This window comes from Nycticebus coucang, chromosome 1 (assembly GCF_027406575.1).
Source record: "Nycticebus coucang isolate mNycCou1 chromosome 1, mNycCou1.pri, whole genome shotgun sequence".
NCBI classification, from domain to species: domain Eukaryota; kingdom Metazoa; phylum Chordata; class Mammalia; order Primates; family Lorisidae; genus Nycticebus; species Nycticebus coucang.
The window spans coordinates 135,335,734-135,361,648 of NC_069780.1; the positions used below are offsets into that span (position 1 = coordinate 135,335,734).

Genomic DNA, 25,915 nt, shown 5'->3' on the forward strand with positions numbered 1-25,915 from the left:
AACTAAAGAAAAGTAGGGCAGTGCCTGTGGCTCAGTGAGTAGGGCGCCGGCCCCATATGCCGAGGGTGGCGGGTTCAAATCCAGCCCCGGCCAAACTGCAACAAAAAATAGCCGGGCATTGTGGTGGGCGCCTGTAGTCCTAGCTGCTTGGGAGGCTGAGGCAAGAGAATCGCTTAAGCCCAAGAGTTAGAGGTTTGCTGTGAGCCGTGTGACGCCACGGCCCTCTACCCGAGGGTGGTACAGTGAGACTCTGTCTCTACAAAAAAAAAAAAAAAAAGAAAAGTAAAATTCCCTTTGGATGGATTTATCCCTTGGTTGATACTCATTTAACCACATGAGAAAAAAAATAAACAGAAACCTCTAATTTCTACTCTAACATCCAGTTATGAGCCACATAACCGTAAGTGAATTACATGGAGTTCTATGCGCCAACCAAGAAAAACCAGCCCAGTAAGACATGCTATGTATTAATACTCTTACAGTATTTAAAATTTATATAGAGCTGTGTAATTTTCATTGTGCTTTCCTACTTATATTTTGTTTTTTACATATTAAGAAAATCACTATACATGTAAATGAATCTTTCTTTCATCAGATAAGAATAATGAAATAGCTGAATCATTCTAAGTAACAAACAATGCACTCTGTAATTACTGAAGCATTGATACCATCATCAATATAGAGAACTTTATACTTTACAAATTATTTCTTTTATATTCTTTCACTAGACCCTAATGACATGACATTGGCTAACACCATTAGTCATTGATTCAACAAAATGTATGTTCTTTCAATGAATATTGAGCTAGATGCTATACTAGAAATACTACATTGGGTAAAACAGAAATAGTCCCAGCCTGCCAATGATTTAGTAGGGTTATATATATAAATAAAATAAACAATCACATATATAATTATAAAATTACTAATATTGCCACTACCCATGTTAATCTACTTAATATTGTGAATTAATCATCATCATAAAAGAGAACAACACAGAAAGCCTTTCTGAGGAAGTGACATTTAAGCTAAAACCTGATCACTAGGGGCTAGCGATTCCTCCCATTTTTTTTTTTTCATTATTGCCCCCATGGAGCCTTTTCAGACTTTCTTCCCTGTCTTTCCCCCATGAAATGTTTATAGTAAGTATATCTGTTTATGTACATACGTACAGCTGCACTGTATACATGAGAATTAACAGTAAAACACAAACCAACTCTATCTTATGGTTTGGTTACTTCCATTTTTTGCATAATTCTTGGCAGACTTTATAGAAATAGATGAAGAGAGAAACTACCAAGTAGCCAAACTTACTTCATGATGTCCTCCACCAACTTGGAGTGTCCTTCACGTAAAGCTAAGTCTATTGGGGTGGCACCCTCTTCATTGGGTAAAGCCAAGGCCTGGACTCCCCCAGGGAGACACAAAAGGAACTGGGAAAGCTTAGCCAGGCCCCATCTCATAGCCAGGTGTAGAAGAGACTCTCTGTGCAGAGATACTGAAGAGAAAGAAAAATGTGCATTAGTTCCTCTACTTACAAAGCTAGATTCATACATTTTGTTGTTGAACAGACAATGTATTTAGACATAATAAGAAATGTCACAGCTGGAAGGAACCCTGGAAAACATCTAATACAAGCACTTCATTTTACAAATTTGGAGAGGTTAAGTGACACGTCCAAGGTCAGGTAGCCAGAGTGCTGAAGCCAGACCCATTCTACACTGGAGCAGTGGTCTTTCCACTGTGGCGTAGTATATTAGAATCTTTCACTGAATCAGTGAGTATCCCATGAGATCTAGGTGTGCTGGGAAAATTATTTAAGATCATTAATTAAATTATTCTCTAGCTGGGTGTTGTGGTGGGCATGTGTGGTCCCAGCTACTCGGAAGGCTGAGGCAAGAGAATTGCCTAAGCCCAGGAGTTGGAGGTTGCTGTGATCTGTGACACCACAGCACCCTACTGAGGGCAATAAAGTAAGACTCTGTCTCAGAAGAAAATTAAAAATAAATTATTTTCTTTTTTTCTTTCTTTTCTTTTCTTTCTTCTTTCTTTTTTTTTTGTAGAGACAAAGTCTCACTTTACTGCCCTCAGTAGATTGCCGTGGCGTCACACAGCTCACAGCAACCTCCAACTCCTGGGCTTAGGCAATTCTCTTGCCTCAGCCTTCTATGTAGCTGGGACTCAGGTGCCCACCACAACACACAGCTATTTTTTTGTTGCAGTTTGGCCGGGGCCAGGTTTGAACCCGCCACCCTCGATACATGGGGCCAGCGCCCTACCCACTGAGCCACAGGAGGTGCCAAAATAAATTATTTTCAAAAGACGTTCAAAGCACAGTAAGTATATTCCTTCTTTTACTCTTTATTTTTAATCAGCATAATTTAAGTGTGCCGCAGAAATTTAACTATAGGTTCAAGTGTGCTGTGAAATACAAAAGGTTGAAAAACACAGCACTAAATGTACAGAAAGGCCTAGTGAGGAAAACAGTTTCTAGGAAAAGATGAGTGTCTGTTTGGAAACAGACATTTGTTCATTTCCAAAGCTTCCTTTAAGGAGGCCCTGCTACTTGGGCAGGGGATGTTCTCAGAGGCCCAGATTGTTGAGGAGCCTGTTTCCACCCTTCATCCTGAGAGCTGCTCCTTCCCTGGTAAGAAGCTACAACAGAAATGGGCTTCATTCACATTTCCAGAAAACATGAGACTGAGGTCATTGTCTTCCTAAGCTTTGCGGTGGTGCTTTTGACCATCTATTTGATCTCTAATATCACTGTCATTCCTGGTGCTACCCCAACACTTTGCTTGGAAAGCCAGCCCTGTGCCTTTCCACAGAGTCGGCCCCAGGCAGAGGGCTTTTCTGTGTGTCTTGGCTCTATGTCATGATTGTCTCCTGACTGCATCATCTTATAGGCTGAGGGGTCCTTTGAGTATTTTATTCCTAACACCTAGGATAGTAGCTGGCCAACTAAAGTCATTTGTGGAGTTGAATGGCAATTGGCTTTTAAAATATCACTTATTTTTATGTATTTAAATTGCCTAATTTGTATAGAGTTTATATGCTTGTATTCCTACCATAATGGCCCAGAGTCTGGAAGACGGCTGGTCTTTGATAAACATTATGTTATAAATATGTAAAAGAATAAATGTGCCTACATTAAAAAGTTAGGTCTGTGAACTCCATAAAGCATCCAGAGATACCTTAAAATAAGCCTATTTTAACAACCTAAATATGAAAATCCCAGCACTCAAGATCTATTGCAATGAGCAAGCAGTAAGAATTTGAACTATATATAACCCCCAGGTAAGTAATGTTACTGTGTTTGTAACCTGGAGGAGACCCAGACACTGCTCTATCACACTGGAATCAAAGGCGCAAGAAAGCAGAGACCTTGCTTTTGATCCAGTGGTATTCCTATGGTATGTGCTCTGTCAATATTTGCTTATTGAATGAATGAAACAATGGCCAATAGTCCTTTCTCTGGTGAGTACCTAGGAAAACCGGCTTTTAATGAATCAGCTGCTGTGCAGAATGTGTATAGTTCTGCCACAGATAGCACTTGTCCAAAATCTAAGAACAGAAATTATGTACTCCCCTGCACACTGAGGACAAAATGAGTTACTTCCCCACACTGCTCACTGTCCACTTAACATGATTTTACTATTCTATTGTCTTCATAAGCACAATTTTACCATCTCAGACTAATGACTGATTGTTTATTATAAGAATTTTCCTCAAGATTCATCAAAACTTGGCCAGGCATGGTGGCTCACGTCAATAATCCTAGCATTCAAAAAAAAATAATAATAATCCTAGCATTCTGGGAGGCTGAGGCAGGTGGATCACTTGAGCTCAGGAGTTTGAGACGAGCCTGAGCAACCGCGAGATCTCATCTCTACTAAAAATCATTGGGTGCAGTGCAGGCACCTATAGTCCCAGCTATAGGGAGGCTGAGGCAAAAGAATTGCTCAAGCCTAAGAGTTTGAGGTTGCTGTGAGCTATAATGCCACAGCACTCTACCTATAGCAACAGAGCGGCCTCGGTCTCAAAAAAAAAAAATCATCAAAACTCTTCAATAGGAGCCATCCATAGTTTAAACCCTAAGAGCAAAATCCTAATCCTAAACTATATCACATATTATGACCCTCATCCAATCCTAGTCAAGCTCCCTCCCTGCCCACCATCCTTCCCATCATCTCCATCAATTAAAAGACCATCATTAAACCAAACTCTAATTTCTCAATAAATTCCAACTTTGCCATGCCCCCTTCATGACACTGCTAGGGCTCTGGGGAGGTGGTGTTCTCTCTTACCATAGTAGGGAAAAACTCAGCTTTGTCTTGCCAGCAGGCTGTGCTGGAGATGATATCTGAGGAACCAACATACAACAAAGGCCCAATTCGAAACAACAGGATGGAAATGCCCTCCTGCATGTGAACTTGAAGGAAAACCACTACCCTGTTTCCCCGAAAATAAGACAGTGTCTTATTTTAAGGTGTGCTCCCAAAGATGCGCTAGGTCTTATTTTCAGGGGACGTCTTATCTTTCCTGTAAGTAGGTCTTATTTTCGGAGGATGTCTTATTTTCGGGGAAACAGGGTAGCTTACATTTTAATTGGTTTATACTACTATTTCTGCATCTAGATCAATGAATGGAAGCCTTTATACTTAAAATACATAAATGAGCTCTTATCAGGGTGAAATGCCAACTTCTCTGTATATTTGCTCCATCACCCATTTGTGTGGCAACAGCACAGATCCCCACCCCCCCAGAAAAGTAATACCCCAAATCCCAAAACATCTAAAAACAGACAAGGTGGTACATCCCTGCCAGACTTGTGTTTAATAGGCTTGGTACCTTCAGCCGTATGGAAATCAAAAGAGCTATTCTGGCTATTAAAGGACTTATAGTTGGCTATTTGGCACTTCATGTTTTGAACCATTACACTCGTTTGATTAGAAAGTAGGGTTTTTACTCTTAACAGATTCCTAGCTGGGTATGTTTGATAATATTTGCATTTTTCTTCCTTTTTAAATAATAACCAGGAAGAGACTTTGTTAAGATCAGGTAACAAAACAAACACATACACACACGCACACGTGCGCTCCCCAGCACAGGAAAACTTGTTGGCATATTAAGCAGCCATGCTAGGATAGATTTTCTAATTCGTAGATCCCCGTCTGAATATGGTGAGAAATGTCCTGTGGTCATACAGATTGCAATTTTTTTCCAAGAAAAATATGATCACAAGGGAATATCCAAATCCTCTGTGTTCCCTTTTAAAATTATACCACTGGTAAAGTTGAGCCTGGTGTCATCCATTTAAACGAGACATCCTACAGTGCTTGGTGCAATGTCCTAAAAGCACTGTTAAAAATGAACTGTTTTCAACCCAACCAGTGGTGTGAGCGTGGGGAGATGCTCTTTCCTTTACCAGGAGAGTCTTCTAAGCCTGTTCTAGTCCAGCTCTTTGTTCTCTTTCCTGGCTCCATGCTCATATCTTGTTCAACAGGAGAGAACAGTAAACAGGCAGAACTGAAAGGCTTGCCGTTGACACTCTCTGTCACTCTCTTTCTGAGAATCTGAGAATCTATGCACTTCCAGGAAGGAGAGAAGACAGGGAAAGAGAAGAGCTGAGGTTTAAAGAAAACAAATTAGAGAATGAGACCTTTCTCCTTTAGTATGGAAGTTCAGAGCATAGTGTGAGGCAAACAGCTTGAAATAGGAAGCATCATGACATATATAAATAATTCCACTTGTTTTAGGGTTTCAGATTTCTTCATAGCAGCCAGGAAAATAAACTGTGGAAAGAGGTTATATGATTTGACAGAAGTGAGAGTGTCGACTTAATTTTTTTTACCAAATAAATATGTCTCTTCCTGTTTGGTTGGTAACTGGAGTTACCTGAACTAATGTAACTAAAAGAGAATTACTCATAATTGCTTCTAATGGCAAACATTAAATTGCATTACTTGTAACATCCTGGGAGCATAATTACAAAAATGAACTGCACAGGCTGTGCCATTCAATAAACCATTCCCAGCACAGCGTAAGAGGCATTCCCACAGGGTCCACGTTCCTCTCTCTATCAAGTATCTTTGCCCATAAGATGAGGCTGCCACAATAAAGATCCAAGAGTCCTAAGAATATTCAAACCTGTCCTCACTGTATGGTAAGTAAGGATCTCTGTGAAATGTCACATACACCAAGAGAACTTCCAGAGCATCTGAAGAGCAAGAGCAGGGATAGCCAGGGTGGATGTTAGTGGAGGAAAGTGGTTTTGTTTACTGGTCCATCAGAATTCTGAACCATTATCACACCTACACAAGGCCTGAATAAACCTTTCAATTAGCAGAAAATTCAGCTTGAAAGACTGTAAAAGGAATTAACTTATCGATGTAAGTTCATCAGTTCTAAGAAATGTACCCCCCTATGGGGAATGTCAATGATGGGGAAGGTGTTGCATGTGCGGAGGCAGGGAGAATATGGGAAAACGCTACACCTTCCATCAATTTTGCCAGAACCTAAAACTGCTCTCAAAAAGAAAGTCTATTAAAAAGGCTGAGCAAGTCTGAGTTTCTATTTCTAAAAATAGGGAAAGTAGCCTGGTGTTGTGGCGGGCACCTGTAGCCCCAGCTTCATGGGAGGCTGAGGCAAAAGGATTGCTTGAACACAAGAGTTTGAGGTTGCTGTGAGCTGTGACAACACAGCTTTCTACTCAGGGGTGACAGAATGAAACTCTGTCTCAAAAGGAAAAAAAAGGAAAACAGGCGGCGCCCGTAGCTCAGTGGGTAGGGTGCTGGCCACATGCACTGAGGCTGGCGGGTTTGAACCAGGCCTGGGCCAGCTAAAACAACAACTGCAACTACAACAACCCAAAAAATGGCTGGGTGTTGTGGTGAGCACCTGTAGTCCCAGCTACTTGGGAAGCTGAGGCAAGAGCATTGCTTACACCCAGGAGTTGGAGGTTGCTGTGAGCTGTGATGCCACAGTTCTCTACCCAGGGCGACAGCTTGAGACTCTGTCTCAAAAAAAAGAAGAAAGAAAAAAAGAAAGAAAAAGAAAAACAAAGTTCAAAAAGAATAAAAACGAAACATATGATTTAGGGATATATACATAGAAAGTAAAACTATACAGAAAATTAGGAAATGATTACTATAAACGTCTACATAACACCTCATAGAAGACAGAGGACAATGAGTGGAAAGGACTGGGGGTGTTCATACTCTGGAGTCCACTAGTCTCCATCTGTCACCCTCTCCCTCTTTCTCTCTCATATTCATACACATACACACATAGAAGAAAAATGTTTTAAAAATAGACTGGTGTTCAAAGTCCTCCCCAGAACATCTGAATCAGAATTTTATTTTCTAAAGATTCTTCCCTGTTAGTAGAGTGGTGAGTTAAAAAAAAAAAAAAATCCTCAAGAGATTCTAATGCAAAGCCAGAGTGAGATGTGTAAATGTAAATAAGTAAGTGGACAAGAAACAGTTTTGTTTGTTGGCCCTTCATCTGTCTTCAGAGAAGGTTCTGTTCCCGCATCTTGCCCAGTGATAAATGGGACTGTTTGCTCTTTTCCTGTTGATTACTTTGAATTCTCTGTCAATTCCGGTTATTAGCCCTTTGTCAGATTCCTAACATGCAAATATCTTCTCCCATTCTGAAGGCTGTTTGCTTTAGTTGCTGGGCCCTTAGCTGTGCAGAAGCTTTTTAGCTTGATCAGGTTCCATTTATTTACTTTTGTTGTTGCTGCAGGTCTCTTTCATAAACTCTTCCCCCAAGCCAATATCCTCAAGAGTTTTTCCCACTTGGGTGGCGCCTGTGGCTCAGTGAGTAGGGCGCCGGCCCCATATGCCGAAGGTGGTGGGTTCGAGCCCGGCCCCGGCCAAACTGCAACCAAAAAAATAGCCGGGCGTTGTAGCGGGCGCCTGTAGTCCCAGCTACTCAGGAGGCTGAGGCAAGAGAATCGCCTAAACCCAGGAGTTGGAGGTTGCTGTGAGCTGTGTGAGGCCACGGCACTCTACCGAGGGCCATAAAGTGAGACTCTGTCTCTACAAAAAAAAAAAAAAAAGAGTTTTTCCCACTCTTTCTTCTAGAGTTTTTGTTTCTCCTCTTAGATTTAAATCTTTTATCCATTGTGAGTCAATTTTTGTAAGTGGTGAGAGATGTGGTCCAGTTTCAGACTTTTACATGTGGCTGACCACCTCTCCCAGCACTACTGTTAAGTAGGAATTCTTTTCCCCAGTGTTTGGTTTATTGAAGACCAGATGGAGATAGGAGACTAGTTTCATCTCTTGGTTTTCTATTCTGTTCCATAGATCTATGTCTCTATTTTATGCTGTTTTGATCACTATAGACTTGTAGCATAACCTGAAATCTGGTAAAGTGCTGCCTCCAGATTTGTTTTTATTTCTAACAATTGTGTTGGCTATTGGGGTTGTTCTGGTTTCACATGAAATGAAGAACTATTTTTTCAAGTTTTTCAAAGTATGATGTTGGGGATTGCAAAAAATTTTCATGGGGATTGCAAATCTATAGGTTGCTTTGAGAAAGTATAGACATGAGGGAAGAAAAAGAAGGAGGGAAGAGAGCAGAGGGAGGGGTTTGGTAAGTTCTCACATAACAGGCTCAATGTAGGGATATATGGCACAACTCCTGGGTGAAGGATTCAACTACAACTTGGACTTTAACAAACACAAACAATGTAAGCTAATCTTTTGTACCCTTATGTTAATCTGAAATAAAAAGATTTAAAAAATAATAAAATCATATAGTCAACTGAAATAAATAAATAAATGGCGGGCAAAGTATGTATCCCTTTTATAACACTGTCTGCCCACCAGGCATGGTGGCTCATGCCTGTAATCCTAGCACTCTGGGAAGCCGAGGCAGGTGGATCGCCTGAGCTCAGGGGTTCAAAACCAGCCTGAGCAAGACCCAATCTCTAAAACATAGCCAGGCGTGGTGACAGGGGCCTGTAATGTCAGCTACTTGGGAGGCTGAGGCAAGAGGATAACTTGAGCCCAAGAGTTTGAGGTTGTTGTGAGCTATGAAGCCACTGCACTCTACCAAGGGCAACAAAGTAAAACTCTGTCTCAAAAAAAGAAAAGAAAAGAAAGAAAGAAGGAAATTATCCAGCTTACAAGAAAACCGACCTGAATGCAAGTTAAACTTATTTAACCTAAACCACGTACCACGACTGGAAAATTTACAGATATTTATAAAATGCCAAGAAGAAACAAAATGGAAGGATAATGAAAGAAAAGAATTACTAAAATTTATGTGGGAAGTGGAAGGGAGATCTGGCCTGGGTATCCCACAGTCCCTGAGATGTTTTCAGGACTCTCAGGGAGAGAATGGGAAGAGGACTCATGTCTTACAGCATCTGCCATTTATGCGTCTACTCAGGGCTCTGGTATGTAGATAAACAAATCAGCCTTCCACACAGGAGCTGGGAGGCTGGTGAGTCCAAAGGAGGAATTGCAAATATAAATACACTCATGAGAAAGATATGGAAACAGGACATTCCACAGAGCACCAGACCAACAGGGCAAGCATGGCTGGGCCATAAAACCAAATGGTAGAAGAGGACTGAGATTTGTTTTCTGCATCTGAGGCATGGGAGACACTCCGATGACAACCACTCCAGCCTGAAAATAAACATCCATCACACTTTCATTCCAGAAAACTTGTACTGTGGCATATAACCCTCGAATGTACGGTATAGATTTTGCATCTCATAAAGGCTAATTATACTTTATTTTAGCCCGTGAAGCTAGTACTAAAGCAGTTGTAACCTTAAAAAAAATCTTTATCAGAACTCCAAGATGGCAACCCAATGTTTGACATTCATGTTCGAGTGACACTTCCAGACTAAATTATGCTGTATGGGCATCAGTTTAAGATACTAAAAAACCACATACCACATTGTCTAGTGCAAAGAGGGACAGAGAAAAGTGTTGAGAGATCTGAATTTGAACACACAGCCAGCTATAACTTTGGGGAGACGATTTGATTCTGGAGTTTCAAGATGCTTGCTTTGTAACAAAGAAGTGATATTTGCCTAGCCAGGATGGTCAGAGGGCTGTAATGAAAACAACAGGGCAGGGATCTCGAGAACTATGAGCCACTACTGGGGGGACCTTGTAGATGAATAAATTTGTCTGATCTTTTTAATACAAAATATACAATGAACAGTCACTAAATATGTCGTATGTTTGAAAACAGTTTTGTTCTGGGTATAATTTAAAAGCTCAATTGAAGGGAATAAGCCACCTTCTTATGAGACCCTGTAATTGCATCAATGTAGCATACTAAATGTGCCATTAAGACAAATGTGTTATAATTCTGGGTTCTGGCAGCAGCAGGTCATAAAGTGTTCTAAGTACCAATTATGTTACACCTCCTTCCAGTTTGTGTAGTAAATTTCTCTATTATTTGTTCATATTCCTTCAAGGCCATGAGTCAAGTCCACCATCCATTCACTCAATAGACATTTGCCAACTGTGCACAGGGCGTTCTTTTGCTCTCCCCTCATACTGCAGGCAAGCTGGAATTCTCAAACATCCTCCCTTTGGGGACCCTGTTCTGTTTGGGAGACAAATGAAAATATATTACAGTCTAATTTTATTATTGACAAGTAGAAAGAGTGTGGCCATACCATGCAAATGGCCCTTGGAAGGTTGCATGGGTAAGTCTGAATTCAAGCAGAGTCAAGAAACAGGCCACTCCTGGATGCCAGAGCCTCATGTCCAAAGTCCCAGACGGGGACATATGAAGCTCTATAACTGTGGTTCTCAACCTTCCTAATGCTGCAGCCCTTTAATACAGTTCCTGTGGGTCGCAACCCACAGGTTGAGAACTGCTGCTCTATAGATAAACTATGGCTTCAGTGGGTGATTTTATCCTCTACTTCAGCACTGAGGCACAATCAGCATGGGATTCTGGTAAGAATAGAGGAAAAAGGTAAACGGGATAAACCAAAAAGGAAGTCAGTAGAAAAGATGCTGGTTACCTGGTATGGGGGTGGAGAGGTTGAAAAAAAAGTTAAACAGAAATCCAGATGGCTAAGTACGATGCATGAATGAAAGCAAAGAACTGAACCACCATCCCACATATATTTCATTTTTCCTGGGTGTCAGTGAGAATGATAAGGATTTTACACTTCTTGCTTCTATAGGAAGCTAACATTTATTCAGTACTTTATTTAGCATCATCTCATTTAACCCTAACAGCCATTCTGTGATGTATGTTATATGATGATCCTCATTTCATAGGGGCAAAAACTGAGGCTTAACACAGTCTTCCCCAGCTCACTTGGGTAATAAGTGCAGCCTCAAGGATTTGCACCTAGACATTTCCATCTCCAAAACTCAAATCTTTAACTATTATGCCTTTCATTAAGCAAGGGATGGCTTGAATGACTCTCAACTACAGTGACGTATCTCATGTAATTTTCAAAAATATATATATTAAAGCCAACATCAACAAAAAAATGAAGACTATCAAAATTAAATGTTTTGAAAGGAAACAGTGTGTTGTCGTCTGTAAGAATTGGGGACTATTTTTAAATCAGAGATTGAGTCATGTAATACTATATATACAAATTATATCTTCTACTATAAATTGCAGATGGGAAGATGGAGTTGTAAACAAGAATCTATACAAAACAAAAAACACAAAATGGATTTTTTTAAAAAGGACAAGAAAAGGTAAAATTTTAATCCACTAATTGAGAGCGAGGGAGGAAAGAGCAGAAGGTAACTGAGCTGGGCAATTCTAAGGACCCCGGCTCTGCCCCATGCTCAGGCCTCTCCTCCAGATGTTGGCCTGATGTCTTGCCACACACATGCATGTATGCAGGCACACACACGTGCTCTGGCGTCAAACCTGCAAAATAAAAACAACTACAGTTGCAGGTGACAGCATGTGAAAACACAGGGTATTACAGAAGATTTTTTAAAGATTTCTATCTACATACAGTTTCATACCAATTTGAGAGCATTGAGATGAGGTCTTAAAAACTCTACTGGACCTTACAACAGGACACAGAGATGGCCATTCCCCTAAGAAACACACCATCTCTCTGGCTCCCTGCTCCACCCTCCTCCCCAGCCCTCTCCTATCCATCTCCTTCAATCCAGGCTTTTTCATCTCCAAACAAAGGTAGTTTAAAACCCACCTTTCATTTGGTTTAAAAATAAAATAGTAAAGGACAGCTGCTGGCATTCAGATCTTATTAAGAAATGTACAGAAACAGCAAGATTTTATTTTTCTTCAAGATTATTAAGAGATCCCTTGGTTACCGTCATTTTCAAATTCAGTTCTAATCCCCTGTGTGCAAATTCAACTTGCTATGTGCATCCTGCAGGGTTTGGAGGGGAGAGAAGCCCCAGACAGGACTCCAGAACCTTCTACAGTCTGAATCCTTTGGGAAGTGCAGAAGGGTAGGGTGTTTGAAAATAAATGCTTCCATTTACATTTTTTTCCTCTTGAAAGTTACATTTGAGGGAGAGAAAGTGACCTGAATACAACCCTCTGTTCTGTTTCCCAGATGTGAGAGTCAGTGTGTAATTCTCTATTCCAGTCTAAGGGCCATTGTTGCCAAACAAAAGTAGGAAGCTAATTTTCTAAGGAAGAGTTTAAGCTGCTATTTTTTATTTAAAACACAGCACCTTAAACAAAGAATGTGCTTAGTAGGTCGTTACTGACTTAGAAGGGAAAATCCAAATGAGTTGGAAGGGGGTGGAGGGCAACTTTTCCTTAGTTCAAGTCTATCTTAAATTCTTCACTGCCAGAAAACTTATTCCTTAAAAGTGAAAGCTAAAAGGGGGATGGAAGAGAAAATGTTTTGAAATTAAGGATTTAAATCTACACAAATTATATCCACATGTATAGCTAAGTACTGTGAAACAATTTTATTGATTTTCTGTAAGATCTATTCTAAAGAACATTCTGTCCACCACTAGGTATTTATCTGGTGAGTTACCTTAGTAACAGAAGGAAAATAATTCCAGGTTAAAATGTCAGAAAAGGTGTGTAGGTGTTTGTCCCATTAGATACTATCAGAAGTGACAGAAGCTAGAAAGCACTTTTGAATGTGTACAGCATTCCTTGAAAAACATCAAGATTTCCAAGAGAAATGCACAAAACCCCAGCATCGGTTGTACCCATAATGTACTAATTTCAAAACTATTTTTTGTCCTCATCATCCAATTTTTTTATTATTTTTTTTAAGTTCAATATACAAATATCCATTGTATACCATTAACAATTAGAGAATTAAAGTTAATGTGACGACACAAAATATGAAATACATAGAAAGAATGCTTCAGAAATATATAGTATTTCTACATGGAAAATTCTAATTATTACTGAAAATATAAAAAGATGCATGTCTGTATATATTGCAAAATTGTTATTAATGATTTTTTTTATTTGTTTAGGTACTCCTTCTGTTATAACTCGAGTTATTGTCTTTCTAGGGATATCAATATACCACATAGCAAATTCAGTTTGCTCTGGGAGTTCAGAAGAATTGTAGCAAACAGCTGGCCCACTGGGGGGGCACACATATCTGATGTTGGGTGTTATTATATATGCAAGTACGTTCAGGCTTTCCTGTATAGTCACAACAAAAGTAAATCAATAACACAATTTTGACAGTCAAAACTATTTTTTTTTAAAAACTGGACACTTGCATTTTGTAATAAATCTGTCCTCTATAGGTTCCTACCCACTAGTACTTCAGCTAATGTTATTTCAAACTTGCCGTCCCGTGTGTGGCGTTGGGGTGGAAGAACAACACTGACATCTGCAGACCAGCAAGCAAGTCTTAATAATTCAACGTGCCCTTTCCTAGTTGGTAAGAACTGGATTGCAGTGCAGTCAGGCCAGCCAAGGATGCCATGCTTCTTAGCCTGGCCCTATTTTCTCTATAGCTACAGCCGCAGATAGTATTCAAGGATAAAAATACAAGCCAAGCTGCATTTCAAGTGTTAAACAAATCTTGCTTCCTAATGGATATGGATCTCTTTTCTCTATTCAAAGAGAAAGGTATTTGCCTCTGTCAAACACTGCTGGCCCACACATTCCCTTCTCTCGTTGCCTAGAGATACGGTGATGGTGCTGGCCTTGTGGCTTGAAGCAAGATGTAGATGTCCCATAAAACAGGTAGTTGCCACTGAGTCTTTCATAAAGAACTATATGTTCTCACTGCAGATAAGAACCAATATTAAAACTGAACACTCAATAATCAAGACATGTTTTAACAGGGGGCAGTGCCTGTGGCTCAGTGGGCAGGGCACTGGCCCCATATACCGAGGGTGGCAGGTTCAAACTTGGCCTCAGCCAAACTGCAACAACAATAGCAAAAAAACAGCCAGGTGTTGTGGCAGGCACCTGTAATCCCAGCTACATGAAAGGCTGAAGCAAGAGAATCACCTAAGCCCAAGGGCTGGAGGTTGCTGTGAGCTATGACGCCACAGCACTCTACTGGGGGCAACAAAGTAAGACTCTGTCTCAAAAAAAAAAAAAAAGACATGTTTTAACAGTTACCAAATAAAACCTCTACTCTTAGAAACTTTCTTCTAAAGTGCTTTTGGCCTCTGCACTTCTTTTCCTGATCCTCGGTTATTTGTAAAGCATAGAAAACCAATCATTCTTCTCCAAAATGTACTAATATATGAAGGCCCTATTTCAATGGAGCAAAATCATCCTAACCACCCTTCTTAGTGATAGCATCACATTACATCACCTATACACCTGTGCATATTACACCTGGGGTCCTTTAACTCACTGTTTATTATGTCATAACCTATACAAACAGATTCTAACTAAAGAGTTGCCCTTATAGCATATATTCTACAACTAATGAATCATTTCTCTAACTTCCAGGTTCGAGTTTACACTTGTTATGGTTATTATAACTCTATTACTATTATTTGCAAGTTAAGGAATAAACTCTTAATCTCGTTTTTGGAATAAACAATTAAAATATCAAATTGTCTAAGCCAACTTCAGTGAGTCCTACCAGTTCCACCAATTACTCCTCTTTGATGGAAACAATCATTTCTCCACAGACTGGGAAGCTGCTCCTCTAACTGCACTAGCTGTGTTTAAATTTAACTCTAACACAGCCCTGCAGAAAAGTTGCAAAAGCTCAAGTGGCTTACCCTAAAACTTTCTTTCACTCAAACCCATTAGGAAGGCAAGAGAAAAGTTTAATTCTTTAAATTTGAAAAAGCAATCTAACAGGTAAAACTCTGCTTCACTGCATGTTTTAATATTTTCACCCTGCAGATTCAATTCATGGTATCACCTTTACAAAACCAGATTGTTATGTTTTTACAACTGGTATAACAAAGAATCCCAGCTCTTCCACAACCAACAGAAATTCTGCCTGCAAGGAGACCTTTGATCATATGGACTACTTTTGCCTACAGAACTGCAGAAAAGTCCAAATTCACTTTTCAAAATAATAGTCATTTACTCTGGCAAAAAAAAAAAAAAAAAAAAAAACTTGAAACTGCCAAATTGCTCTCTATTGGTTTGCAAGTGTAAGCATGTGAGTCTTTATATGACTTCTTCTTAAGGAAGTGGGCCATTTTCTCTTCAGTCAGAAAGTATAAACCTTGACTAGCTCTACCTCCCCAACAGGTTGGGAGAGAGGCTACCATGTTGACAGGAACAAGGCCATTGGTCCTCTTTACCCAAATGGCAGCCTCCCGCCTAGTGTCAGCAGGCTTGGCGTTTGCCTGCCATATCAGGCTACTGGGAACACAAGTGAAGGACAATAGTGTGACTGAGCAGGCAGGTGAGGCTTTTGAATCAGAAGTCATCTGAGCATCAACATATAAAATATTAAAATATTTTATCCACGTTAACCTAATTATCAAAACTATGCCAGTCTCTAAGTGATTTCTGTCACAACACACAGGCAAACAACCCAAACAAACAAACAAACAAAAGATAAATTGTGAAATTTTATTGGATAATTATATTACTATTTAACGTTTTACTCTACATTTGGGGTTCGGAGACCCTGCAAAAGCTTCTATCATGAAAGCTATTTCACAGGGGGAATGGGCTTAATTTTATAAAATAGAAATCCAATTTTATTTATGGCCTAAAATTAAATAAAACCTGGGATATTTCCTTCCCTTGTATACACAACAAAGATGCATGTGACTAGTGATGGGTAAGACACAGGACCAAAAGAAGGCTCTGCTTTCCTTTACAAGACACATGCTCTACTCAGACTCTGGCCCTTCTCCAGGATCTCATGTTTTCCCAGTCACTCTTAATGATTGACAAGGAACAAAAACCAGGGAGATGTATTATAAAATGCAAGGAAATGCAGTAAGCTTTCACAGCAAGGTTTCAATCAGACTAGTCCAAGACAAAATCATTAGAGACATCAATTAATGCTTATCCTGTGAAATCTATTAATATCCAAAGAAATCATAAATAAAAAGGAAAACACAAAGAATTTTTAATAAGAGTCAATGGCAAAGCTTTAAAATAGTTTTTACATAAGGAAATAAGAAACAGTTACTAGGAAAGAAACTGTTTTCCACTTGTGACGCCACTATCAGGACTGATCACATGATAAACCCCACTGGGCCCCAGGCCTCAGTTCCTTTCTTACATTATTATTATAATTTGTCTGCCTCAAAGACAAGCAACACTAATCAGATATATATACTAGAAAAAAGATGTGTGAGCACTCTAAGTGATTTTAAACTACTTAAAAATCTACTAAATTAAGAGTTCAGTACAAAGAACAAATCCAAAATAGGTCAAGTTTAGCAGAACCCCACCAAATGGATATGAGTAGACAATGAATCCAAATACATCCGCTGAAGTATACATGTGCATTATAGAATCTAACATAACCCAGTTGATCTAAGCAAGGCATCAATGTTAGTCCTTCACCAAATGTGCTTGTTTATTCCCAACTACATAATGATGACATTTATGCCCAATTACTTGGTTTAGTAAATATAATAAAAATTCTAGCTTTCCCTCCTACTCAGTATGTAATCCATATCTCTCTCTAATTTAAAAAAAATTTTTTTTGAGACAGAGTCTCACTCCGTCACCCTGGGTATAGTGCCGTGGTATCATTACAGCTCACAGCAATCTCAGTCTCTTGGGCTTCAGCAATCCTCCTGCTTCAGCCTCCTCAGTAGCTGGGACTCCAGGCACCCACCACAACACCCAGCTAGTAGAGATGGGATCTCGCTGCTCAGGCTGGCCTCAAACACGTGAGCTCTAGCAATCCAACCACTTGGGCCTCCCAGAGTGCGTACATGCATCAGCCACAGCTTGCCGCCTCTAATACAATTTCTAAAGTACAAAATTAAAACTGACATAGAAGAATTTACATTTGAATCTATTCTCTAAATGCCCAATTTGAATTTTTTTAAACTGGTGAATAATTCTGATAAAATTATTCTTACAAAAACATCTGGTAAGGCCTACCAATCTAAAATGAGCCATTCTACCCTGTTTCCCTGAAAATAAGACATCCTCCGAAAATAAGACCTACTTACAGGAAAGATAAGATGTCCCCTGAAAATAAGACCTAGCGCATCTTTGGGAGCACACCTTAAAATAAGACACTATCTTATTTTTGGGGAAACAGGGTAACAACATGGGTATTAGCCCTGTCCCTTGACACTGATGCTGTACAGAAGCTCCCTTACAAGTACAAGCTGCAGGCAATGTTACTTCAAATACTAGAGACTGTTATTAGAGAAAGTCTCAAAAAGTTCCTAGAAATTTTCAAGGAATTGTTTACAATTCCAGGATTTTATCCTTTGCCTATGTAATTTCATTTGTCCAAAGACACTGTAATTTGCTTTCTATACATGTACATAAAAGGACATGACGTATACTCTCTATATATGAGAATACATTCACAAAAAGTCGACTTGTACAGAGAATTTAGTATGTGCAGACACTGTTCTAGAAGCTTTACTATGCATTACCTAATTTAATCACCACAAGCCAGTGAGGTGGATATCACTACGCCTCATTTTAGAAATCAAAATTTTGTAGCATTGGAACTGACATAATTGGCCCAATTCTCATAGTCAGGAAGCAACGTGGTCAGAATTTGAATCTGACTCCAGAGCACATTTTTTTTTTATTTCAAATTATTAAGAGGGTACAAATGTTATTGGTACATGGATAGCTTTTATAATGCTTACGTCAGGGCTATTAGTGTGCCCATCTCCCAAATAGTGTTCATGCTAACTGTTAGGTAGGTTTCACCCCTTCCCTCTTTCTCCCCCCTTTCCCCTCCCCCTTCTGGATTTCCAATGGCTTATACTTCTCTGCATGCCCATGGGTGCCCACTGATGAGCTCCAGATCATCAGACAGTACGTGTGGTATCTGTTCTTCCATTCCTGAGATACTTCACTTAGGACAATGGTCTCCAGTTCCATCCAAATTGCTATGAAAGGCATAAACTCATTCCTTTTGATGGCTGAGTAGTTTTCCACGAGATACACACACACACACACACACATTTTGTTAACTACTCATAAATTGATAGGCACTTAGGTTGATTCCACATCTTTGCTATTATGAATCGTCCTGCAGTAAATACTCAAGTGCAGGTGTCCTTTTGATAAAATGACTTCTTTTCCTTTAGGTAGATACCCAGTAGTGAGATTGTGAATCAAATGATAAGTCCACATTTAGTTCTTTGGGGAATCTCCATACCGTTTTCCAAAGAGGTTGTAATAATTTGCAGTCCCACCAACAGTATATAAACCTTCCTTTCTCTCTGCATCCAAACCAACATCTATTGTTTTGTTTTGTTTTGTTTTTTACTTTTTAATAGCAGCCATTCTGCCATGGCTAAGGTGATATCTCATTGTGGTTTTAATTTGCATTTCCCTGATGACTAGCAATGTTGGGGATTTTTTTCGTATGTTTACTGGCCATTTGTCTATTTTCTTTTGAAAAGCTTCTGTTCATATTTTCGCCCACTCTCTAATATGGTGGTTTGCTTTTTCTTGCCGATTAATTGAGTTCTTTGTAGATTCTGCATATTAGCCCTTTCTTGGATGCACAGCTTGCAAATATTTGCTTCCATTGTAGCAGTTATCTATTTGCTCTGTTGATTATTTCCTCTACTGTTCAGAATCTTTTTAATTTAATCAAGTCCTATTTATTTGTTTTTGCTACTGCTGCAATTCCCAGAGCACATATATTTAACAACACTGGAATTGTTTTCTATAGAAAAGAGTATTATTATGAAGAGGAACTTTTCCAGTTTTTCTCTCATGAAAATATGTATGTCATATACAAATACTGGCAGAAGGGTCAGAAAAGATCTCTAGCCTCTTGGCGATATAAATCCGCCTGTTATAAGGACAGAGATAAATCAAAGATAAATCAATTATCTCTCATGACAGCTACAGGCTCGGTGAACAAAAATGCATCTTCAAATACTATAGCAACGAAAATGCCAATAAGAGATCCCTGACAACTTGGAGTTTAACCCAGTTCTCCACATTTTTGTTGTTTTTGAAACAGGGTGTCTTTCTGTCACCTGGGCTAGACTGCAGTAGCATCATCATAGTTCACTGTAACCTCAAACTCCTGGGCTCAAGTGATTCTCCTGCCTCAGCCTCCTGAGTAGCTGAGATTACAGGTACATACCACCATGCCTGGATAATTTTTCTATTTTTGGTAGAGGTGGGGTCTCGCTCTTGCTCAGGCTGGCCTCAGACTCCTGCCTTCAAGCAATCCTCCCACCTTATCCTCCTGAAGTGCTAGGATTATAGGCGTGAGCCACTATAACTGGCTCCACATTTATTTGACATGTATTTCTATCAGCAAAAATCATCTTGAGCATGCATGCTCAACACGGAAAATTGTATGCACACATTACTGTCAATTCACAGATTAAACATTAGGAAATATTAATTTATTTCTAATTTTTGGTGTAAAAAAGAAATCTAGCATGTGGGTAACATGAATTCCATCTTGGAAGCCCTTAGCTTAAGCCATTCATTTATAGTAATCAAGTTCCATGACCTTTAACAATTTACAATATGATAGGGGCATAACTTCAACTACTGCAGGCAGAAATCTGCTATGCCGAGCAGATTGCCAGGCCAGAGAAAGAGCCTCCTGTCTGGCCCCCACCTGCCTCTCCATGAGGCTTTAAGCTCTGTACTCAGAGGCTTGAGTATACTGACTGGTGAAAATTCATAAAAGCTTTGTGTCTTTGTCAAAATGGAACCACCTTCCCCAAAATAAACACTTTCCAATATTATAGTTAGAAACTTTTAAAAAAATCCAAGGGGCTTAAGAAATGAATTTCCTTAGCCAGAAAACATTGTAGATAAGATATACACAGATATATACAATATATATCATATATAGGGAGCTCTATATGCTATAATACATGATACATGTATATAATAACATATCATATATCATAGACGAGTATACATGAGATAGGAAGGGTATTTTCTGGGACCTTCAAGTATCACTATTGGAATTCCTCACACATGAGCAAAGGGCTCAGCACACAGCAGATACTCAAGAAGTATTTGTTAAATGAATGAAGGGCATTACCTAAGGTCTTTCAAGTTTCACTCTTATAACTATCCCATGTTCCCATATGCCTTTGCTGGGTCTTTGGGATTCGGAGTGAACAAAAAAACACAACCCCCATCCTCAGGGAGGCCCCTCCTTTATAGGCAGCACTCAGTTCCACACAGCAGAGCACAGTGTGCAGGACGCAGGCCTAGCTCCGTGCTAGACTGGACTTGCGACTTCCCTCATCCAAAGTCTTACAAAACAAGAACCATCTCTAAGTGCCCAGGAGACTTTTAGTATAACCTGGAGTGACAGAAAGAAATGGAGAACCATTCTGACTATGATTTACTTATGGCCCTATAATTCTATTTACAAAAATCATACCCCTTCACCTCGATGAGTAAAGGGGCATGATTTCACTTAATCTTGACTTAATCTTATCCATGATCAAATTTCAGCCAATCTATTACTTGTAAGTAGAATTTATCAGGAAGCAGAAACTCTTAAAAATAGCATCACCCGCCTGTAGTCCCAGCTACTTGGGAGGCTGAGGCAAGAGAATCGCTTAAGCCCAGGAGTTGGAGGTTGCTGTGAGCTATGCAATGCCATGGCACTCTACCTAGGGCCATAAAGTGAAACTCTGTCTCTACAAAAAAAAAAAAAAAAAAATAGCATCACCCAACCACAAAACTAAGGTCATGAGAAGGATACAGAAAAACAGTAATAACATATGTTGTGTTCATCGATTAGAAAAAGCAACATCTCTGTATTTCCAATACAATTATATAATTTTGTAATCACCATTAAAAGCATCCAGTGAGCAATTTAGCTTTGTGCGTAGTATGGCCTTAAAAAAAGCATCTATAGGTCTGTTCACAAACAGATTCATAATAATTGGTATTAAGTGTCCATTCAGCCTTTAGTAACTCTAAAAGTTAGTTCAGGTATAATACGAATGCTCCCAGTGACACTAACATTTTTAAGATGTCAATATGTTGGTTACATTTCCCACGTGGTCACATTTCTTCTAAGTGTTTTATAGAGCTGGCAATGTGATCTTCCTTTTCCAGTGACCCTACCTATTTGGAAACAGAGCAGCAACGTCCCCTTCTCACAGCAAGAAAATTTGCCAAGGGAAGAGGAGCCACAGCCCGAAGCGGCTGGATCAACAGTCTGCCATAAAGAAACAGTCCTCCTCTCCTTGGGGCAGAGCTCTTCTTCCATCTGCCCCGCACCCGCTGGGACAGGGTAGCATCAACCAGCCCACAGTTGAGTGACTCTACACTTCAGGGAGCCCGACCACATCAGAGTGAGGCTCAGGTGAGAGGTGGGCAGGAAAATCTACCCAGGGAAAGAGAGTAAAGCGTAAGGCCCATTCTGAACTCAACGTAGAGAAGAGAATCTGAACTGTCTGGGGAATACCCACCTTCCAATTGAGAACTGCCCAAGACAGTCCACCCTAGAGGCAACTCCAGATGGGTCAGAGCCAGCACGAGCTCCTCGTCCAACGCAGGCAGGGCTCCCACCGTCAGGGCAAAGGGGGTCAGCAGAGTCTGATGGCTGCAGGCTGTGAGGCGGTCAGCCTGGGTCACCAGCAAACGGGCCAGCCTGCACGCCATGTTGTCCACATAGGTCACCGAGCCAGAGCCCATGGTCACTGGGGAGTAGCCTTCTGAGCAGAGGCACACGGACACTGTCACCATCTCCTGAAGCCCACGGCCTGACAAGAAGACAGTGAACAGTTCACCCCAGGTCTGCAGGAGGTGCTCCCCCAGGGGCCCAAGGTGCCAGCTCAGCCACACTGCTGAAGCAGACAGCACGCCCAGGAGGACAGGCCAGAGAGGAAGCTGCCCATTATCTTCACACACTATACCTGACCCCCAAGTTCTTTCAGCAACTCCCAGTTTTAAGTGTGTTTGTAAGTTTAAGTTTTAAGTGTTTGTAAGTGTAGAGCACTTGGGTGTCTCTTCTCCTGTCCTCACCAAACCCTGTTATCTGCCATACCTTCACCTTTCACTTCTACTCCCACCCCGAATTCACGTTTGTCATCTTAAAGGGCTTTGCTCTTTTCTGCTCTGCCATTTCCTCCTGAGTCACGCATCTTTATGTATTTGTCTAGGTGACAGGTTTACAAGATAGCATCACAAAATTATACAGGTTACTCTAATTCCACAGAGTTTTTTTAAGTGTGAGTTAGAGTGGGTGAAGTCTCCTCAACAGAAAAGAAAAAAATATACGTATTTTTTTTTATGAATATATATATATATATATATACACACAGTAGAACCTCCATAGTTGACCACTTCCCTCCATTGCCCACCTCCTTAAGGTGACCTACTTTTCATAGACCGGACATGCACCACAGGTACACATGAGTACAGCAGGCCTAGTTCCTTATGCTGATCACCTCTGTATGTTGACCAGTTTTTTATAGTCCCTTGGGTGGTCAACATGCAGAGGTTCTACTGTGTGAGTGTGTATACACACACACACACACACACACACACACACACACGTATGTATATGTTGTTTAGTGCACCCCTCCTTCCCACACCAGCCTCTCTGTCTTTAGGTGTTCTTAATACTGCTGAGCGTGGTCACCCAAGCCCGCTATCTATTCCTCCCTCCACTCCTTCCTTCTCATTGCCCCAGTCTCCCATTTTGCTAAGGTTGATTCACACCTACTCACATATATTTTTGTCCTGCCCTTGGCAGAATTTCCAAGAATTAGTGGTACCAAACCACTACAATGATGATAACCATGGCTGGTCAAAGAAGAGTTACTCAGCTACTACCAGTCCACAGCTCTCTCTTGCCCCCAAGCAAATGGCTAACGGGTACAAGTCATTCCCACTCTGTTTTATTCTTCCTAAATGCTGCGTTGTAGACCTTCAAGGAATAAGAGCATCCAAAGTTTACTAAAAGAGAAATTCTGCCATTTTGACATTGACTCCTTTAAGAGTAGCCCAATGGTACAAGCACAGAATGCAGCCACCTCCTACTAAACTAAACATGCCTAATGCATACGACATAAATCTGTTATATAAATTTCTGAAAGGTTTCCCTGGTAAACCTATAACCAGAGAAATTTAAGGTTTAGGAATAGAGACCATTCCCTGCCTCTAGGGCAGGGATTTTCAACCAGAGTGCTAGGAGAGGATCTTAGAGGTGCTGCAAAAACTTTTAAAGATCATTAATTAAATTATTTTTGAAAGAAGTTCAAGGCACAGTAATATATTCTTTGTTTCACTTTTTTTTTCTTTTTTACCAACATAATTTAAGTGTGCTGTGGAAATTTAACTATAGGTTCGAGTGTGCCATGAGATTTAAAAAAAAAAAAAGTTGAAAAACACTGATCCAGGGACTCTGTTAAAATAAAGGTAAGAAACTTCACTTTTAAGTAGGTCACCCCACGACATATAATCTAAAAGATTTAACATAAGGAGTATCTACAAGTAAAGAAAAAATGTAATGAAAAGTTTTGAAATTAGAAGTGGCACAGTCGTTATTATTTTTATCCTTTCACTATAAGAGACTAGATAAAAGAGAAAATCAAGAAAACAGGGGAACACTTAAGGCAGTTAAGTTTAGGAGCACTCAGCCTTCCAGAGTGCTAGGATTACAGGCGTGGGCCACCGCGCCCAGCCTCTTAGATCTTTTAAATGCACAGCCTATCCCCCAACACTCTGAGAAGGGTTGCTACTTCACAATGACACATTAACAGGCCACACGGATGTGTCCTCTGTCACCATGGTATTTCAGGAAGACAACAGAGAGAATGACAGTTTTCAAAATGTGACTATTTTGAAGCTGGGGAAAAGAAAGTTCTGGAGTCTGGGATCCCACAAGGCAGATTCTGGACGGAGGACCAAGGAAAGAGTTGCAGCAACCAAAGGGAGCAAGCAGAGGAAAGGCTGACCCGAGGCTGCCAGGCTGCCCGCGGGGGAAGGAGGAAGGGAGAATGGAGACAACCTTTGTCAATGTCAGTTCTTCCTGAAGCAGCCCTGGCAATGGGCCTGAGATGACAGGAGGTGACACTTAGTATACAGTGTTTCCTCCACTTGACTACATCCAAAGCACACCCAACCCTAAGAACTGGGTGTAGCCCACAGGATGGGCCTGCTGGGGCAAGTCACAGCTCCCAGTGAAGCTGCAGACACAGCTGGAAGGACCTCGAGTGTGCAATAATGCAGTGTGAGTGTTCTCCTGACACGCACACACCCAGAGGCACACAGACATGGACACCTACACACCCCTGGCCCTGAAGCACTGTTTTCCTTTTGCTCCTAGTTCTCCTCCTGGCCCATCTCCCTGGAGGGAAGATACTTGCCGACAGAGGACACTGTACCTGGAATGCTGGATTGGAGAACATTATCCTTGACACGTTCTGCAATCACAATGTGTCGCTGATGAGATCCATCGTAAATAAAGTAAAACTCAGCATCTTCAGGAAGATAAACATTTTTGTCAAACTTCGCATAGACCGTCATCTGTCCCTGAAAAATGAATGAGTAGAGGCATTGTCACACTTCCTTGTCCTCATTTTAAGAAACCTCAATGAAAAGGGCTCGAGCCCCAGACAGGGTCATTTGCAGTATTCACTTCATGTTGAGCTCAAATGGCACGAATCCTTCTTTCCAACAATAACACTTTTGACATTAGGGAAGATGCTTCCTGATACAGTGAAGTATGAGTATCAAAGCTGGTTTGTTCTGTTTTTAGAGTTGAAAAAGTTCAGGGCACAGGGAAGAATTTTGTTTTAATTTACTAGATGTGTGAGTGCGATACTTCATTGCCTTTTACTTTATTTGACTCCTAGCAGCCAAGTACCATTGCTTGTATTAATTCCTATCCTATCCTGTACCTGAAATACCACTGTTATACCACAAAGGTTCGAGATAATTATTGTCAGCTCTGGCCTCACCCGGTACTAGATCACAGTCGGTTGTAAAATCTTAAATATTCACAAACCTTGCCAAATAAATCAAACTACTTCTTCCCACGCTTTCTGGGACACTGCCATTTGCAATTTGTCTTCTTGAGGGGTTTCCAGGTTCTCTTTCTTACCTGGGCTGGCCTCACACTTTCTGTTAAGAGCTTCTCTTTGGCACAAAGCCCTACAAAGTGCCCTAGTCCCAAGGTACATTCTGAGGACACATGTCAAAGGAAGCAGGGCAGCAGGCTGGGGCTCTAGAGCATATTATTACCCAGGGTTTTGTGGAAGGGCTGCCTCAGGAGTGTCACACCCCAGGGAGCCACAGCCAAGGTCCAGCCTGCCAGATCCAGGTTGTCTCGGGACCCTGGAGGCTTCCAGGGATTCAGGATCCTCCCTAACACACACACAAAAAAACAGTA

The 25,915-nt window shown here is 40.6% G+C and overlaps 1 protein-coding gene across 1 annotated transcript in view; it reads right to left on the bottom strand.

The window, feature by feature from the left end:
* Positions 1-25,915, bottom strand: part of ARHGEF28 (Rho guanine nucleotide exchange factor 28) — a 292,201-nt gene that overhangs the window by 162,989 nt on the left and 103,297 nt on the right. Inside the window, exons 3-5 of the mRNA XM_053588797.1 lie at positions 24,909-25,056; positions 21,987-22,280; positions 1,315-1,498 (exon numbers count right to left, since the gene is read on the bottom strand). Of these exons, the coding sequence (XP_053444772.1) occupies positions 1,315-1,498; positions 21,987-22,280; positions 24,909-25,056 (626 nt within the window). The remainder of the gene's footprint in view (positions 1-1,314; positions 1,499-21,986; positions 22,281-24,908; positions 25,057-25,915) is intronic.